An 18,759-nucleotide genomic window follows, 5' to 3' on the forward strand; every position below is an offset into this window, starting at 1 on the left:
ACACACCCTGCCTCCCAGGTCTGCTGCAGCCAGAGCTCCTGTCCCCATGGCAGGCCACTGCTGACCCGTGCCTTTGCAGAAGATACTCAAACACTCAAAGGCAGGTCTGGCTCAGTCTCTTGTGGGGTCTCTGGGTCCTGGTGCACACAAGGTTTTTTTTTGAGCCCTCTTTATACTCAAATGATTCTTAATTTCTTTCTATGGAAGGTCACCAATAGACATGAACATAAATCAATTATTTTCCTGGCCAGGTACATTGAGACTCTGTTGGTATTTAAACAGTTCATGGAAAAATATGTCAAGGCTATAAATAAGTTCTCTGTACACTTGAGATCGTGAATATTGTTTATGATCTGGGCCAAGAACAAAAACTGATTAGGAATATTCCCATATATTCCTGAGGCAGCTGTGATTTAATCCAAAGAAGATACTGACTTTTCCCATGAAATAATATTAACAACTAATATTATACCGATTGTCAAAAAGTGCAGTGGTCTCACATCCCTTTATTAAATACAAAATTGATGATATCAGGAACTTTATATGTATTACAAATATGTACACCATCCAGGAAGCACCATTGCTAAAGTGAAGTGAATTGAGGCAATGGTTTAGAGTTCTGTGCTTCAGGGAACACCAGCTTTCTGGTAAACTGACACATAACTGGGGGACGCAGCCCAAAGGAGATAAGGCAGGTAACAATCTTGTAAGTATTCAATAAGAAAAACTGTTCCCTGCTGAAGTGTACACAATTGGTTCATAAACTGTACACTTTTGTGACGTTTCTATTCCTTTAACAGTTTCATTTGGGTGATAACAATGTTGGGATGGGGAGGAGAGTGTGTCTGCTGGAGACCCATAGTGATTAGATCTGGCTAAAACTTCCTGTGGAAGCCTGAGGGTCACTGGAAGCTTGTCTGCCCTGTGGTAACATAAAGAAGCCATTAGTGAAAGGAGATTGCCCAGCAGTCACGGAATGACAGAGAAATAGCCTGATTATTAATTACAGCCTAGAACTGAGCAGGAGTTGAGACATCACCTCTGATAATATTAGTACTGGTCTGCAGGAGACAAGCTAATTAATTTCTAGTGAGGTATGAAAAGATGATTGTTTCTGGCTCGTTCCCTGCGGACCTGGTACCTCTTTTGTGAAGCGGCAGCTGAGGAGACTCAGGCGCTCGCCATGGCGGACGAAAAGCCCAAGGAAGGAGTCAAGACTGAGAACAACGATCATATTAATTTGAAGGTGGCGGGGCAGGATGGTTCTGTGGTGCAGTTTAAGATTAAGAGGCATACACCACTTAGTAAACTAATGAAAGCCTATTGTGAACGACAGGGTTTGTCAATGAGGCACATCAGATTCCGATTTGACGGGCAGCCAATCAATGAAACAGACACACCTGCACAGTTGGAGATGGAAGATGAAGATACAATTGATGTATTCCAGCAGCAGACAGGAGGTGTCTACTAAAAAGGGAACCTGCTACTTTACTCCAGAATTCTGTTGCTCCAGACCAAGAAGACATTCTCAATTAGAAAACCGCAATTTGGTTCCACCGCATCCTGACTACTACAGTATAGTTTCTCTATTCTTTCATTTTCCCCTTCCCCATTCCTTTATTGTACATAAAGTAACTGGTGTATGTGCACAAGCATATTGCATTTCTTTTAACTAAATGGCCAATGGTATGTTTTGATCGACATCAAATGGAGATGGGATGGGGAAAAATACTGATTCTGTGAAAATACCCCCTTTTCTCCATTAGTGGCATGCTCATCAGCTCTCTATCTTTATATTCCAGTAAGTTATTTTGCTCTCACTGTTTAACAAAAAAAAGAACAACATAAAAATTCTTGCATACCTTGTTCGATTGGAGAATTTTAATGTTTTTCATTTATCATTGTAAAACCAAGGACAATTTTATAACTTTTTTGTACGTAGCTGTTACATGTAGGGCAATCTGTCTTTAAGTAGGGATAAATTACTCTAAAAGAAATGAATCCTAGATAGTTTTCCCTTCAAGTCAAGCGTCTTGTTGTTTAAATAAACTTCTTGTTTAAAATGAAAAAAAAAAAAAAAAAAGATGATTGTTTCTTTAAAGTTCCATTCTATCTGGTTGCCTGGGTGATTCTGGGCATTCTGTACACAGAGATACAGAGATAGCACAGAGAAGGAAGCAAGCTTCACTCTGAGTGCTAACAAAACAAGTAAGTACAGTATTTATGTGATGGGTTTGGTTTTCTCTTCACTGTTGGGTGTTCTCTGTTACCCAGGATTGATTAGGAAGAGTCTCATAAATCAGAGGTGTGGTAAGAGCCTCAGGGAGGGTGGAGGAATGGAGGGTGGAGGAAGGGAGGGTGGAGGAAGGAGGAGGTGTTAGATATTGAAAGGTAGGAAGATTAGGGCAGAAAGGAAACTTGGCCTTCCCCACAACTGTAAAAGAGAAGGTATGGGACTTCCCTGGTGACTCAGTGGTAAAGAATTCGCCTGCCAATGCAGGGGACATGGTTTCAATCCCTGGTCCAGGAAGGTCCCAAGTGCTGTGGGGAAACTAAGCCCACAAGCCCCAACTACTGAGTCCATGCTCTAGAGCCCGTGCTGTGCAACAAGAGGAGCCATGGCAATGGGAAGGCCATGTACCACAACAAAGAAGTTGGTGGTCACAAGGTGTGATCTGAAGGGCAAAAGGTGAGTGAACCTTCCCTACACACCCAGGTAGCTTCCTTATTCACACTTCAATCCCACCATCAGAGACTCATTACTTTGGCTCAGCGTTGCTCATTGCCTGCGGTTCTTTTGGACTATCTCAACATATTTTAAGTCCCCAAATTCTCAAATTAAAGAGATTTATCAGATCTCATTCCTCTACTCATAAAGGGGGACTTTGGAAGAACACTGGGCTCTTGAAACAGAGGCTAGGAAAAGGCAGTAAGGCAGTGCTGAAAAGAGGGAGGGGGGGTGTCTAGTAGACACCTGGTGGGATGTCTGCTTTGCTCACTCAACTAATCTCCTGTTTTGCTGGGAGGGCTTTCAAGAATCTCCTGGCTTGCTGATAGTTCTAGTGGAGACTGAATGGCTGGCCCAGAGAAGGTAATGGCACCCCACTCCAGTACTCTTGCCTGGAAAATTCCATGGACAGAGGAGCCTGGTAGGCTGCAGTCCATGGGGTCTCATAGAGTCAGACACGACTGAGTGACTTCACTTTCACTTTTCACTTTCATGCATTGGAAAAGGAACTGGCAACCCACTCCAGTGTTCTTGTCTGGGGAATCCCAGGGACGGGGGAGCCTGGTGGGCTGCTGTCTATGGGGTCGTACAGATTCCGACATGACTGACGTGACTTAGCAGCAGCAGCAGCAGCAGCAGCAGAATGGCTGGCCAAGTGAAAATACACAGGCTGCCCATCACAAACACTGTTATCTCATCCCCCTGGCAATAAAGTCTGGAGTGCCCAGAAGTATTCCCTCATCTTCTGGAAGGTGTCCGTGTGGGATGGAGCCTGAGCAGGCTCTGAAGACATGCTAGTTTCACGAGCAGGTGGCCTAGACTCCCTTGTCACCTCTTCCTGCCACACTGTGGCCCCTCCTCAATCCATACCTGTGGCCTTATGGTAAGTTGCTGCTGCTAAGCTGCTAAGTCACTTTAGTCTTGTCTGACTCTATGCGACTCCATAGACGGCAGCCCACCAGGCTCCCTCGTCCCTGGGATTCTCCAGGCAAGAACACTGGAGTGGCTTGCCATTTCCTTCTCCAATGCATGAAAGTGAAAAGTAAAAGTGAAGTGGCTCAGTCGTGTCCAACTCTTAGCAACCCCATGGACTGCAGCCCACCAGGCTCCTCTGTCCGTGGAATTTTCCAGGCAAGAGTACTGGAGTGGGGTGCCATTGCTTTGGGTTACATGTGCTTTAATTTGCTTCCTGGGGGTCCCAGAGGCTGCTCTCCAGGCAGAGGTGCCAGGCTGGGCTCTCCTGCAGCGGGCTCCCCATGCCAGCCCTGCAAACCTTCGGGAAGGACCGTGTCCTCCTCCAGGCCGCCCGTGCCCTCCACGAGCTCCTCGTAGGTGATCTTCTCGGCAAATGGCCGCGGCCCGAGCAACTCCACCATGTCGGGCCCCTCCAGCACCTCCTTCTCCAGCAGGCTCCTGCCCACCTTGTCCACCTGCTCGCGGCAGCGCATGAGCAGGTCCAGGGTGCGCGCATGCGTGGATCCGATGAACCGCCGCACCTCCTCGTCTAGGAGCTGGGCTGTGGCCTCGCTGAACGGTTTCTCCACCAGCGCCTCGCCTGGCCGCGGGAGATTGAAGGACACCTGGCCCAGCTTCTCGCTCATCCTGAACTGCACAATCTGGGCATAGGCACTCTGGGTGACCTTCCTCAGGTCGTCCTGGGCCCCCGTGGTGACCCGTCCGAAGAACAGCTGCTCAGCCACACGGCCGCCCAGCATGGCACACATGCGGTCAAAGAGCTGCTCCTGTGTGTACAGGTACTGCTCCCTGGGCAGGCACTGGGCATAGCCGAGCCCCTTGCCCCGGGGGACGATGGACACCTTGAGCAGGGGGTCTGCATGTTCCAGGAACCAGCCCACCACCGCATGGCCAGCCTTGTGGTAGGCCACCATCATCTTCTCATGGTAAGTTACCTATGACCAAATGATTTAAGATCAAAAAGAGATATATGAGCGTTCTGTTGCTGCTGCTGCTAAGTCGCTTCATTCTGAAATGCAGTATTTGGATGCAATTTCAAAAACAACAGAATGACTTCTCTTCGTTTCCAAGGCAAATCATTCAATATCATGGTGATCCAAGTCTATGCACTGACTAGTAGTGCTGAAGAAGCTGAAGTTGAATGGTTCTATGAAGACCTACAAGACCTTCTAGAACTAACACCCAAAAAAGATGTCATTATAGGGGAAGAGAATGCAAAAGTAGGAAGTCAAGAAATACCTGGAGTAACAGGCAAATTTGGCGTTGGAGTATAGAATGAAGTAGGGCAAAGGCTAATAGAGTTTTGCCAAGAGAATGCACTGGTCATAGCAAACACCCTCTTCCAACAACACAAAAGAAGACTCTACACATGGACATCACGAGATGGTCAATACTGAAATCAGATTGATTATATTCTTCATGGCAAAGATGGAGAAGCTCTTTAGAGCGAGCACAAACAAGACCAGGAGTTGACTGTGGCTCAGGTCATGAACTCCTTATTCCCAAATTCAGACTTAAATTGAAGAAAGTAGGGAAAACCACTAAGCCATTCAGGTATGACCTAAATTAAATCCCTTTTGATTATACAGTGGAAGTGAGAAATAGGCTGAAAGGATTAGATCTGATTCATGTCCATCAAGCTGGTGATGCCATCAAGCCATCTCATCTTCTGTCATCCTCTTCTCCTCCTGCCCCCAATCCCTCCTAGCATCAGAGTCTTTTCCAATGACTCAACTCTTCGCATCAGGTAGCCAAAATATTGGGGTTTCAGCTTTAGCATCAGTCTTTCCAAAGAACCCCTAGGACTGATCTCCTTTAGAATGGACTGGTTGGATCTCCTTGTAGTCCAAGGGACTGTCAAGAGTCTTCTCCAACACCACAGTTCAAAAGCATCAATTCTTCAGCACTCAGCTTTCTTCACAGTCCAACTTTCACAATCCATACATGAACACTGGAAAAACCATAGCCTTGACTAGACAGATCTTTGTTGGCAAAGTAATGTCTCTGCTTTTCAATATGCTATCTAGGTTGGTCATAACCTTCCTTCCAAGGAGTAACCCTCTTTTAATTTCATGGCTGCAATCACCATCTACAGTGATTTTGGAGCCCCAAAAAATAAAGTCTGACACTGTTTCCACTGTTTCCCCATCTATTTCCCATGAAGTGATGGGACCAGATGCCATGATCTTCGTTTTCTGAATGTTGAGCTTTAAGCCAATTTTTCCACTCTCCTCTTTCACTTTCATCAAGAGGCCTTTTAGTTTCTCTTCACTTTCTGCTATAAGGGTGGTGTCATCTGCATATCTGAGGTTATTGGTATTTCTCCTGGCAATCTTGATTCCAGCTTGTGCTTCTTCCAGCCCAGCGTTTCTCATGAGGTACTCTGCATATAAGTTAAATAAACAGGGTGATAATATACAGCCTTGACGAACTCCTTTTCCTATTTGGAACCAGTCTGGTGTTCATGCCCAGTTCTAACTGTTGCTTCCTGACCTGCATACAGATTTCTCAAGAGGCAGGTCAGGTGGTCTGGTAGTCCCATCTCTTTCAGAATTTTCCAGTTTATTGTGATCCACACAGTCAAAGGCTTTGGCATAGTCAATAAAGCAGAAATAGATGTTTTTCTGGAACTCTCTTGCTTTTTCAATGATCTAGCAGATGTTGACAATTTGATCTCTGGTTCCTCTGCCTTTTCTAAAACCAGCTTGAACATCTAGAAGTTTATGGTTCATATATTGCTGAAGCCTGGCTTGGAGAATTTTCAGCATTACTTTACTAGTGTGTGAGATGAGTGCAATTGTGCGGTAGTTTGAGCATTCTTTGGCATTGCCTTTCTTTGGGATTGGAATGAAAACTGACCTTTTCCAGTCCTGTGGCTGCTGCTGAGTTTTCCAAGTTTGCTGGCATATTGAGTCCAGCACTTTCACAGCATCATCTTTCAGGATATGAAATAGCTCAACTGGAATTCCATCACCTCCACTAGCTTTGTTCGTAGTGATGCTTTCTAAGGCCCGCTTGACTTCACATTCCAGGATGTCTGGCTGTAGGTCAGTGATCACACCATCGTGATTATCTTGGTCATGAAGCTCTTTTTTGTACAGTTCTTCTGTGTATTCTTGGCACCTCTTCTTAATATCTTCTGCTTCTGTTAGGTCCATACCATTTCTGTCCTTTATCGAGCCCATATTTGCATGAAATGTTCCCTTGGTATCTCTAATTTTCTTGAAGAGATCTCTAGTCTTTCCCATTCTGTTGTTTTCCTCTATTTCTTTGCATTGATCGCTGAGGAACGCTTTCTTATCTCTCCTTGCTATTCTTTGGAACTCTGCATTCAGATGCTTATATCTTTTCTTTTCTCCTTTGCTTTTTGCTTCTCTTCTTTTCACATCTATTTGTGAGGCCTCCCCAGACAGCCATTTTGCTTTTTTGCATTTCTTTTCCATGGGGCTGGTCTTGATCCCTGTCTTCTGTACAATGTCACGAACCTCCGTCCATAGTTCATCAGGCACTCTATCTATCAGATCTAGTCCCTTAAATTTATTCCTCACTTTCACTGTATAATCATAAGGAATTTGATTTAGGTCATACCTGAACGAAGAAAACAATAGAATGGAAAAGACTAGAGATCTCTTCAAGAAAATTAGAGATACCAGGGGAACATTTCATGCAAAGATGGTCTCAATAAAGGACAGAAATGGTATGGACCTAACAGAAGCAGAAGACATTAAGAAGAGGTGGCAAGAATACACAGAAGAACTATACAGAAAATATCTTCACGACCCAGATAATCATGATGGTATGATTACTCATCTAGAGCCAGACATCCTGAAGTGTGAAGTCAAGTGGGCCTAAGGGAACATCATTATGAACAAAGCTAGTGGAGGTGATGCAATTCCAGTTGAGGTTTTTCAAATCCTAAAATATGATGCTGTGAAAGTGCTGGACTCAATATGCCAGCAAATTTGGAAAACTCAGCTTCCGGAGTCCAGCTCCAGCAGCCAGGTATTCAACCTGAAGAGATGGATGGTGTTGGCGATGATGACAGCCTCTCAGTTTTCTTGGACTGCCTCTTTATTTCAAGTTTGTCGGCGGACGATGATGTAGCCTCTGACTCATAGTACGGGACTACATCTTGATGTAGCCTTTGACTCAAAGTATGGGGCTATAAGTTTATTTCAAGCTTCAGGTTGTGTTTTATACTTTGACAAAAGCATTAGGTCACAGGTTTGACGTTTTTAGTTTCCCCCACCCAGATTTACTGTACTTAACTTGTGATTACATTGTAACTCATGCTACATTCCTCAGTTTATTTCTTATCTTTCTAAATCCTGTTTGCCCTTAGCATCTTAAGATCATTATCTCCTAAAAAGGCTTCTAGCTATTCTTAATTAATCCTAAACCCTAAACTCAGCAAACTTCTTTTGCCATAAACATTCCCCTCACAAACAGGTCTCAGATAATAATCCTTCCCATGGCCTCAAGCTGCTCATCCTGGAACATTCTTTGTAAAGATCCTTGAACAGATTATTTGCTGGGCACAACTGCAAAAGGCTTTGTGCTTTCTCATGTTTCTCTCAAGAAGAATAAGCACCTTAACATTCTTTCCAGTCAACTCAACTGAAGAAAGGAAAGAAGAAGTCAGAGTCACAAGGCCTAACTTCTTCATCCCAGGGCCGTGCCTGTGAGATGAGGAGAGGGGGTTGGGGCCATGCCTCCATTTTCTCAGTAATGCCTAACATGGCTCCTGACACTCAGCAGTGGCTGCAGGACTGGAAAAGGTCAGTTTTCATTGCAATCCCAAAGAAAGGCAATGCCAAAGAATGTTCAAATTACTGCACAATTGCACTCATCTCACATGCTAGCAAAGTAATGATCAAAATTCTCCAAGTGAGGTTTCAACTAAGAACTTCCAGATGTTCAAGCTGGATTTAGGAAAGGCAGAAGAAGCAGAGATCAAATTGCCAACATCCTTTGGATCATTGAAAAAGCTAGAGAGTTTCAGAAAAACATATATTTCTGCTTTATTGACTATGCCAAAGCCCTTGACTGTGTGAATCACAACAAATTGAAAATTCTCAAAGAGATGGGACTACCAGACCACCTGACTGCCTTCTGAGAAATCTGTATGCAGATCAAGAAGTAACAGTTAGAACTGGACATAGAATAACAGACTGGTTCCAAATTGGGAAAGGAGTACGTCAAGGCTGTATATTGTCACTGCTTATTTAACTTATATGAAGAGTACATCATGACAAACCCTGGGCTGGATGAAGCACAAGCTGGAATCAAGATTGCTGTGAGAAATATCAATAACCTCAGATATGCAGATGATACCACCCCTATGGCAGAGAGCAAACAAGAACTAAAGAGCCTCTTGATAAAAGTGAAAGAAGAGGGTGAAAAAGTTGACTTAAAACTCAACATTCAGAAAACTAAAATCATGGCATCTGGTCCCATCACTTCATGGCAAATAGATGCGGAAGAAATGGAAACATTGACAGACTTTATTTTGGGTGGCTCCAAAATCACTGCAGATGGTGACTGCACCCATGAAATTAAAAGACACTTGCTCCTCGGGAGAAAAGTTATGACCAACCTAGACAGCATATTCAAAAGCAGAGACATTACTTTGCCAACAAAGGTCCATTTAGTCAAAGCTATGGTTTTTCCAGTCATGTTTGGATGTGAGAATTGGACTGTGAAGAAAGCTGAGCACCAAAGAATTGATGCTTTTGAATTGTGGTGTTGGAGAAGACTCTTGAGAGTCCCTTGGAGTGCAAGGAGATCCAACCAGTCCATCCTAAAGGAAATCAGTCCTGAATATTCATTGGAAGGACTGATGCTTAAGCTGAAACTCCAATACTTTGGCCGCCTGATGTGAAGAGCTGACTCACTGGAAAAGACCCTGATGCTGGGAAAGATTGAAGGTGGGAAGAGAAGGGAACAACAAAGATGGTTGGATGGCATCACTGACTCAATGGACATGAGTTTGAGCAAACTCCAGGAGTTGGTGATGGACAGGGATGCCTGGCATGCTGTAGTCCATGGGGTCACAAAGAGTCCGACACAACTGAGCAACTGAACTAAATTGCTTTACAATATTGTTTTGGTTTCTGCCATACGTCAACATGAATCAGCTATAGGTGTATGTAGTCCCCTTTCTCTGGAGCCTCCCTCCCACCACCCACCCCATCCTACCTCTCTAGGTTGTCACAGAGCACCAGATTTGAGCTCTTTGCATCGTACAGCTATCTAATTTTAAATATAGTAATGTGTATGTTTCAACGATACTCTCTTAATTCGTCCCACCCTCTCCTTTCCACCTTGTGTCCACAAAGTCTGTTCCCCTCTCTGTTTTTAAACATGTTTATGTCTCCTTTAGTTTGGGGCGGGGGTAGTGCTTAATCCTGATGGTCCTCCTAACAATTGTATTCAATATAATATTTTTTTTCTTCTTCTACCATTGAGCTTTGTAAATGAATGGCTTACATCTATAAACTCCTGCCATCTGGCTTCCAGCCCAACCACGACTGAAACTGCATTCTTAAAGCTCGTGCAGGATTTCTGAAGCATTAAATGAAATAGCTCTCCTCAGTTCTGATTTCCCTTGACCAGGGGTAAACTTTTGAGGTTTAAAGCATCTTATTCCAACCTCTAAAACCACATTTTAAATGCATACTAGACATTTGTATTAGAGCATTCTATTGTTACTTCAACACAGTTAAAATGACTCATAATTTTCTCTACTGATGTTCCCTCTGAATGATTTTCCAATGTGTGACTGATGATGAGCCTGATGATGAGCCCTGTAAGAGCAGGGATCACACTTTTCAGGTACATTACTATAGGTCCTTCACACTGCTTGGATGTAATCAACAGTCAGTAAATATTTATTGAAATGAACAAATGAATAAACATCATTCTTCCACTCACTGAGCCTGAATTCTTTAGAGTCATTTTGGATTCACCTCCCTCCTTTGTTCCATAAATTACATCAGTGATGAAACCTTGTCAATTATGCTTTCAAAATGTCGTGATTGAGGGTATGGATGAGGAGTCACATGAGGAGACCTGTTTGACTCTTTGCTCTGCAATTGTCAAGCTCTGACTTTGGGCATGTTCCCTAACCTCTCAATTTTTTTATCTATAAAATGAGGATAGTAAGGGTACATTATGGGGTTAATGAGAATAAATGAGGTAATGTGTACAACGTGTTTTGCACAGCGCCTGGCACACAGCAAGGGTTCAATAAATGATAGTTATTGAATTATCTTTCACTGCTCCCCTAGAGAGGTTTACTTACTGCTTCATATCTTTGCTGTTTCTCTTGGCTTGAATGCTCTCCTTTCTTTCTGCCCATTCAAAATGCTATTTACTCTTCTTGTTAATTTTATTTTTTAAAGTAATACATATTCATAGTTAAAAACTTGAATAGATTAATAAGACTTCTTAAGCAAAAGAGCAGACCCCTACTCCATCTTGCCTAACTTCTGATCTGTACTAGAAAAGCAACCACTTTCAATAATCTTAACTGTTTTCTCTAACATTTACTTTCATATTTCTAAATAATATCCTTATACTGATGGTTCTTGATCTTTCCATTTTTAGATAAATACTTATTGCCATCTTATTATGGAAGATAAATATTTAGACCTCTTACAACACCATCCTTTCCAATTTACTTTCCCTTCATCCTACAAAAGAGTTTTCTCAGAATCTTGAAGGCCAAACTATATCCCAGTGAATTCACTGTAGCTACTTGTGATTGCCTTTTCCCCTCCACTAAAATAAAATACCCTATCCTTTTAACAGTCGGTTCTAGAACTGTGTGTGCCTTTGATATCATGATTACTAGAATACATCTACTTCCCCTTTCTTAAAAGCAACACAATATTAGATCATCCACAATCCCCTTGGACTTCTGTTCTCCATGATTACTAACCTCATTTGTCAGTACAGTATCCTCAATGTAATTAATATGGGCTATTTGGAGCACTATAACAGGGAACCCTGATCTCATCTGACAAAGTGACATTTAAGCTGAAATCTGAAAGACAAATTGCAAAGTCTATGAAAGCATTCCTGCGGAGATGGTTGCAAGTGCAAAGGCTCTCAGGGGAAAAGGAACTTTGGGAACTCAAGGAATAAAAGGCAGCCAGTGGAGAGGATGGAGCTTGGTGCATCATGGGGAAAGAAGGCTCACCAGGAGCTAGAAAGGAAAACAGGGGTTAGAGAATTCAGAGCCTTGAAGCTGAGGTCCAGGCAAGATCTGAGCCTTATCCTGAAACCAATGAGAAGCTACTGAAAAGTCATAAGCAGGGGAATGATTTTATCTGATTTGCCTTCTAAAGATTTCTATGATTGCAGGGTGGGGAATGGACTGGGGAGGGCCAAGAGTTAGAAAGATACGGGTAAAACTGGTTTCAAGGAAACGTTAAGGGCAGCTTTGTAAGGGAGAACAAAATTTCAGATGGGCAAAAGGTAGTCTTGTGAGGTACTTTAAAAAGCTCAGCAGAAACCTTGGAATTTCTTTAACTTGCTGATGGCAGTGATAGGCATGCTCATATAACAGCTTCAATTTTTTTTTCCTTTTTTTTTTAGTATTAGATGGAGGAGGGGACTCCTCCTCCCGCTCCTCCTCACCCTCCTGCTGAATCCCCGAATTGCTGACCAACCAATTGATCCCAGAAGCAGTTTGCCTCCCTCCTTCCCAAGCCTGGACAGCCTCCGGTCCCCACTGGATGGTCTACCCACTTGCCATGGTGAGATTTCTGAGGGGTTGAAGCGACCGGGGGCTTGCACAGAAATAGGGCAGCAGAATTGAAACGGTCAAGGAAGAACAGTTTCCCTTCCGTTTCTGGGACGGCATGCACTAGCTCTAGTCAAGTTGAGATGGTAAAAAGGACAGGAGACTGCTTCCTCTGAACTCCTGCCTACAAGGAGCCTGGGGCTTCAGCTGCAGTCAGCTGAGGCACCATGAGAGTTGGTGTTATATACCATGGGGTCTGACAGTTCAGACAGCCGGAAGTTAGTTTTTGCAGTTCTGTTTATGGAACTGGCCGAATGAAAATGCTGGCTGATGGTCTGCTTTTCATAGCCATTGACAACAGCTTCCTACAACACCTGGGTCTTCTTTGGAAGCTGTGAAGAGGCACTGAAAAGAACAAAAATAATTTCTTCTTGTCTAAAAAAAACCCCAAAACTCACAAAGTAATCTGAATGTGTGTGAGAGTAACTCTTATTCAGGTTGCACTTGGATACAGAAAGAAACTACCTTGCATAAACTGCAGGTTTTGCTGAGCATATTTGATTTTTGTGGGATTGCATTTTTATAGTCAAGCAAATTAGTCTGGACCCATGAATATAGGTGTTGTGATGCAACAAACTAGGAAGATGAGGGAGAGACGGTGGAATTACAGTAACAAATGAAAATTTGACCAACAATATTTCTATATCTTGGGAGATCCTAAAAGGTTTGTTTTTAAGCTGGACAAAATGGCAATGGTATATGAGAAAATACTCACACAATGATGTGTGAGAGAACACCGAAAACCAATATCCAGTTCTCTAAAGTTTTTTAAGTTGGTCTGTTTGAATCTATAAGCTAAGTACATTTTTAAAATTTATTTCACAAATTGCATATGGAAAGATATTACTTATTATTTACTAGTAAGCACTTGCATATCCAAATGTCTAAATTCATTTTCTATTACCTATTTCACTGATAACAATGTCTCTTATTGATAAGGATTCTACACTTTGCCTAGAACAATTGACAACAACCTCTTCAACCCACAAATTCCAGTCAATATCTAGAACAGTGCCTGCCACATAGTAGGTATTCAACAAACAATAAGTGTATTAAATTACGTTAGTCATTCTCCTCAACAAAAGTAGTCAGCAAAACCTTTTCTATTTGAAAATACACCTTTGAAATATTAGAGACCAAAATCTAAGATCCATTTTGCCAATATAACAAAATATCCTAATATCTGATTGGGCTTCCCAGGTGGTTTAGTGTTAAAGAATAACCCTGCCAATGCAGGAGACACAGGTTAGATCCCTGGGTTGGGAAGATCTCCTGGAGAAGGAAATGACAACCTACTCCTGTATTCTTGTCCAGAAAATCCCATGGACAGAGGAGCCTGGCGGGGACTGAGGGACTAAACAACAGCAGATTAATAGACATCTAACATAAATCTTAAAAATCATTAGACATGGCCTCAAGGGTAAGTAAATGCAAGGAACCACAATAGAGAAAGAAGTGGAAATGGACGGTTTTACTTCTAGGCAACCAGGACAGTTTGGGAACCTACCTTATGTGCCCTGCACTTAAGGCAATGAGGACGGGCTACTAGTGGCTCACACTATCAAGTGCAGACTTCCCAGGTGTTTCTGAAGATCCTAATGGGGAATGCAAAAGTAGGAAGTCAAGAAACACCTGGAATAACAGGCAAATTTGGCCTTGGAGTACGGAATGAAGCAGGACAAAGGCTAACAGAGTTTTACCAAGAGAATGCACTGGTCATAACAAACACTCTCTTCCAACCACACAAGAGAAGATTCTACACATGGACATCACCAGATGGTCAACATCAAAATCAGATTGATTATATTCTTTGCAGCCAAAGATGGAGAAGCTCTATACAGTCAACAAAAACAAGACTGGGAGCTGACTGTGGCTCAGATCATGAACTCCTGAGTGCCAAATTCAGACTTAAATTGAAGAAAGTAGGCAAAACCAGTAGACCATTCAGGTTTGACCTAAACCAAATCCCTTATGATTATACAGTGGAAGTGAGAAATAGATTTAAGGGACTAGATCTGATAGAGTGCCTGATGAACTATGTATAGAGGTTGATGACATTGTACAGGAGACAGGGATCAAGACCAGCCCCATGGAAAAGAAATGCAAAAAGCAAAATGGCTGTCTGGGGAGGCTTTACAAATAGCTGTGAAAAGAAGAGAAGCGAAAAGCAAAGGAGAAAAGGAAAGATATAAGCATCTGAGTGCAGAGTTCCAAAGAATAGCAAGGAGAGATAAGAAAGCCTTCCTTAGTGATCAATGCAAAGAAATAGAGGAAAACAACAGAATGGGAAAGACTAGAGATCTCTTCAAGAAAATTAGAGATACCAAGGGAACATTTCATGCAAATATGGGCTCGATAAAGGACAGAAATGGTATGGACCTAACAGAAGCAGAAGATATTAAGAAGAGGTGCCAAGAATACACAGAAGAACTGTACAAAAAAGAGCTTCATGACCAAGATAATCACGATTGTGTGATCACTGACCTACAGCCAGACATCCTGGAATGTAAAGTCAAGTGGGCCTTAGAAAGCGATCACTGACCTACAGCCAGACATCCTGGAATGTAAAGTCAAGTGGGCCTTAGAAAGCATCACTATGAACAAAGCTAGTGGAGGTGATGGAATTCCAGTTGAGCTATTTCATATCCTGAAAGATGATGCTGTGAAAGTGCTGCACTCAGTATGCCAGCAAACTTGGAAAACTCAGCAGTGGCCACAGGACTGGAAAAAGTCAGTTTTCATTCCAATCCCAAAGAAAGGCAATGCCAAAGAATGCCCAAACTACCACACAATTGCACTCATCTCACACGCTAGTAAAGTAATGCTCAAAATTCTCCAAGCCAGGCTTCAGCAATATATGAACCATGAACTTCCTGATGTTCAAGCTGGTTTTAGAAAAGGCAGAGGAAGCAGAGATCAAATTGCCAACATCCACTGGATCATGGAAAAAGCAAGAGAGTTGCAAAAAAACATCTATTTCTGCTTTATTGACTGTGTGGATCACAATAAACTGTGGAATATTCTGAAAGAGATGGGAATACCAGACCACCTGACCTGCCTCTTGAGAAACCTGTATGCAGGTCAGAAAGCAACAGTTAGAATTGGACATGAACAACAGACTGGTTCCAAATAGGAAAAGGAGTACGTCAAGGCTGTATATTGTCACCCTGCTTACTTAACTTATATTCAGAGTACATCATGAGAAACTCTGAGCTGGAAGAAGCACAAGCTGGAATCAAGATTGCCGGGAGAAATATCAATAACCTCAGATATGCAGATGACACCACCCTTATGGCAGAAAGTGAAGACGAACTAAAAAGCCTCTTGATGAAAGTGAAAGAGGAGGGTGAAAAAGTTGGCTTAAAGCTCAACATTCAGAAAACGAAGATCATGGCATCTGGTCCCATCACTTCATGGGAAATAGATGGGGAAACAGTGGAAACAGTGTCAGACTTTATGTTTCTGGGCTCCAAAATCACTGCAGGTGGTGACTGCACCCATGAAATTAAAAGAGGGTTACTCCTTGGAAGGAAGGTTATGACCAACCTAGATAGCATATTAAAAAGCAGAGACATTACTTTGCCAACAAACGTCCATCTAGTCAAGGCTATGGGTTTTCCAGTGGTCATGTATGAATTGTGAAAGTTGGACTGTGAAGAAAGCTGAGTGCTGGAGAATTCATTCTTTTGAACTGTGGTGCTGGAGAAGACTCTGGAGAGTCCCTTGGACTGCAAGGAGATCCAACCAGTCCATTCTCAAGAAGATCAGTCCTGGGTGTTCATTGGAAGGACTGATGCTAAAGCTGAAACTCTGATACTTTGGCCACCTCATGTGAAGAGTTGACTCATTGGAAAAGACCCTGATGCTGGGAGGGATTGGGGCAGGAGGAGAAGGGGACAACAGAGGATGAGATGGCTGGATGGCATCACCAACTCTATGGACGTGAGTTTGAGTGAACTCCGGGAGTTGGTGATGGACAGGGAGGCCTGGTGAGCTGTGATTCATGGGGTCCCAAAGAGTCAGACACGACTGAGTGACTGAACTGAACTGAATGGGTTTTCGAGTTCTCTCGGGGCCATGCCTGCGCACACATCCTGGGCATCTACCCAGAGTGTGTGTTGTTTTTCTTAGATCATCTGGCACGTCCCCGCTGACCCCTCCCTCCACCCTGGACTTTGCCCACGGCGCTCCTTCCAAAGCCTTCTCACATAGCAAGGTCCAGTTTAACCTCCAGTGCTTTCGAGAAAGCTTCCCAGACCCCCTTTTGAGGTGCACCGGTGCTCTCAGCACTTGAAGCCTCTCATCTAGCAGTCAGGACTTTCTAACCTGCTGTTTTTGCAGGTGAGTAGCCCCTTACCACAGTGGGGCACCCCGCCCCCGCCCCACGCTGGGGAGGTCTTTTCAGAATTCGCTGTATCCAGCCCCTAACACAGCCGAGTACAAAGAAAATGCCCAGGAAAGATCTGTTGAAATGGATCTAAACCCCAGAGGGGAAAGGAGAAGTGCCCGTGCCCAGCATTAAAGGCCCTTCACGACCCCCAGGGGAGGCCCGCGGTGCAGCTGGCCCTGTCCCCAGCGCTTCGCTGGCAGGAGACGGTGCCGCGGCGGAGGCTCCTATTAATGCCTCTGATCTCCTTCGACTAATTTCTTCTTTACTTTTGCAGAGGAATCTACATTCTGCTCCAGCAGCCTCGGGGCACGCCGTTAAAGGGCGGTGCAAACCGAGCGACGTGGGCGTTGGGATGGCCAGTCTCAAGGCAATTTTAGCTTCGGCTTTCCTACGTAATGTTTAAAGTTTCGCAAACTCCAATTCTAAACTAGGAGCCGAGGGGGTAGAGCGTTTCCTGGTGCACAATTTTTCGCGTCCCAGGGAAGGTTCCGGGCATTCGTGGCTTTGCCTCACCGATCCTTTTCACATTTCCCACCGCGGGGAATCTAAAGAGCGCTAGTGGCCTCCACTTCCAACCCGAGCCGAGAACCGCGGTTCAGCCCTGAGGTCTCAGCCACTTCCTCCTTCAACCCTCTGGGCAAACCCAGAGCGGGCGAATGGGGGAGCTCCCAGCCTACGGTACTAGGCGGAATCGGAGGCATGGCGGGACTACAACTCCCAGGATGCTCTGCGAGAAGCGAATGGGCGGGGCTAGAGGGAGGGGCTTGGGGTATAGGCGGGAAGGGGGGGGCTTGGGGGTGGCAGGGAAATCCCGCCCCGCTGCGCAGCAGCGGCGACACAAAGCCTGACTTTACAACCTCAGAGAGAAAGTGGAAGTGAGATGGTTTAGGTAGGGAGACAGGACAAGAAAAAACCTGAGGAGGGAAAGGCGCGTAGGTAGCTGAGTGAAGCGAGGGTAGTGGGGAGATCCGCGCCTCGGCACACGAGGAGGGGGGCTCTTATAATTAGTCCCCCAGCCCGCGCCCCGCCCGCGCTGGGGTCTCCACAGCGCCCCGCCGGTCCCGGCTCCTCACGCAAAGCCCGGCTCCGCCCCGCCGGGAGCGGGGAGCCCGGTTGCCTGGCGGGTTCGGGGCGGGCCGGCAGGCTGCACCGTGGCTCCCCGGCCCGAGTGCGGGACGGCCGGCGCGGCTGCCGCGGACCGAGGAGGGGCTGTGAGCGAAGCGGAGCGGCGGACGAATTAGGGCCGGGACAGGGTAGGCTGCGGCTTCCGCACGAGCCAGGGGAGTAGTGTCGGGCTGAGGCGAGGTGAGGCGCGGGGCGCCTCGGGAGGGTCCCCCGTGGCCGCGAGCGGGGCGGGCGCACGCGGGCTGACCGCGGAAAAGCGGGCGGTGGCTCCGCGGCAGGGAAGAGTGCAGACGGCGGGGTTCCGAGCCCGGCGCTGGTGGAGAGCTCTGGGCGTCCCCCTCCCGCGGGAGGAGCCTAGCGCTCCTCCGCCATCCCTCCCCCGCGCGTTCGGCTCGCTATCTCCACGGGCTGCTGCGGGAGAGGCGGGGCCACCGCCCCCGGCGCGGGGCGGGGCGGGGGGGGTGAGTGAGGTGGGGCGGGGGCCGAGGGGGGCGGGGGGAGTTCGGAGGGCCGGCGGTTGGCGGGGCCGCGAGCCTCGCCGACCGTTTCGCGCCGCCGGCCCACGCCGCAGTGTCGTGTGTGGACGGCGCCTTCTCAGACAGCCCAGTAGAGTCCAGCACGGCGACCGGCAGCCTTCGACGCGATGTTCCGCCGGAGCTTTAATCGTTTTGTAAGTACACTCGCTGCGGCTCCCCGCGTGTCGGTTCGCTTGCTCGCCAGCCCCTTCGCCCG

The 18,759-nt window shown here is 45.4% G+C and overlaps 1 protein-coding gene and 1 pseudogene across 3 annotated transcripts in view; both read left to right on the plus strand.

Moving 5' to 3' along the window:
• Positions 1-1,111: 1,111 nt before the first annotated feature.
• Positions 1,112-1,985, plus strand: LOC113887386 (annotated as a pseudogene). Its single transcript, XR_003509726.1, has one exon. The product of XR_003509726.1 is annotated as a small ubiquitin-related modifier 2 pseudogene (transcript).
• A 16,033-nt stretch (positions 1,986-18,018) lies between these two features.
• ATP11C (ATPase phospholipid transporting 11C) overlaps positions 18,019-18,759 on the plus strand; it is a 170,275-nt gene continuing 169,534 nt past the window's right edge. Inside the window, exons 1-2 of one of the 2 annotated variants that reach the window (XM_027533066.1) lie at positions 18,019-18,207; positions 18,599-18,697. In XM_027533066.1, coding sequence (XP_027388867.1) covers positions 18,671-18,697 — 27 coding nt within the window. In that variant the 5' untranslated portion in view covers positions 18,019-18,207; positions 18,599-18,670. Of the gene's footprint in view, positions 18,208-18,528; positions 18,698-18,759 lie in introns of those variants that run through there. The other variant, XM_027533065.1, reaches the window with a different exon arrangement.

Source organism: Bos indicus x Bos taurus, chromosome X (assembly GCF_003369695.1).
Source record: "Bos indicus x Bos taurus breed Angus x Brahman F1 hybrid chromosome X, Bos_hybrid_MaternalHap_v2.0, whole genome shotgun sequence".
NCBI lineage: Eukaryota > Metazoa > Chordata > Mammalia > Artiodactyla > Bovidae > Bos > Bos indicus x Bos taurus.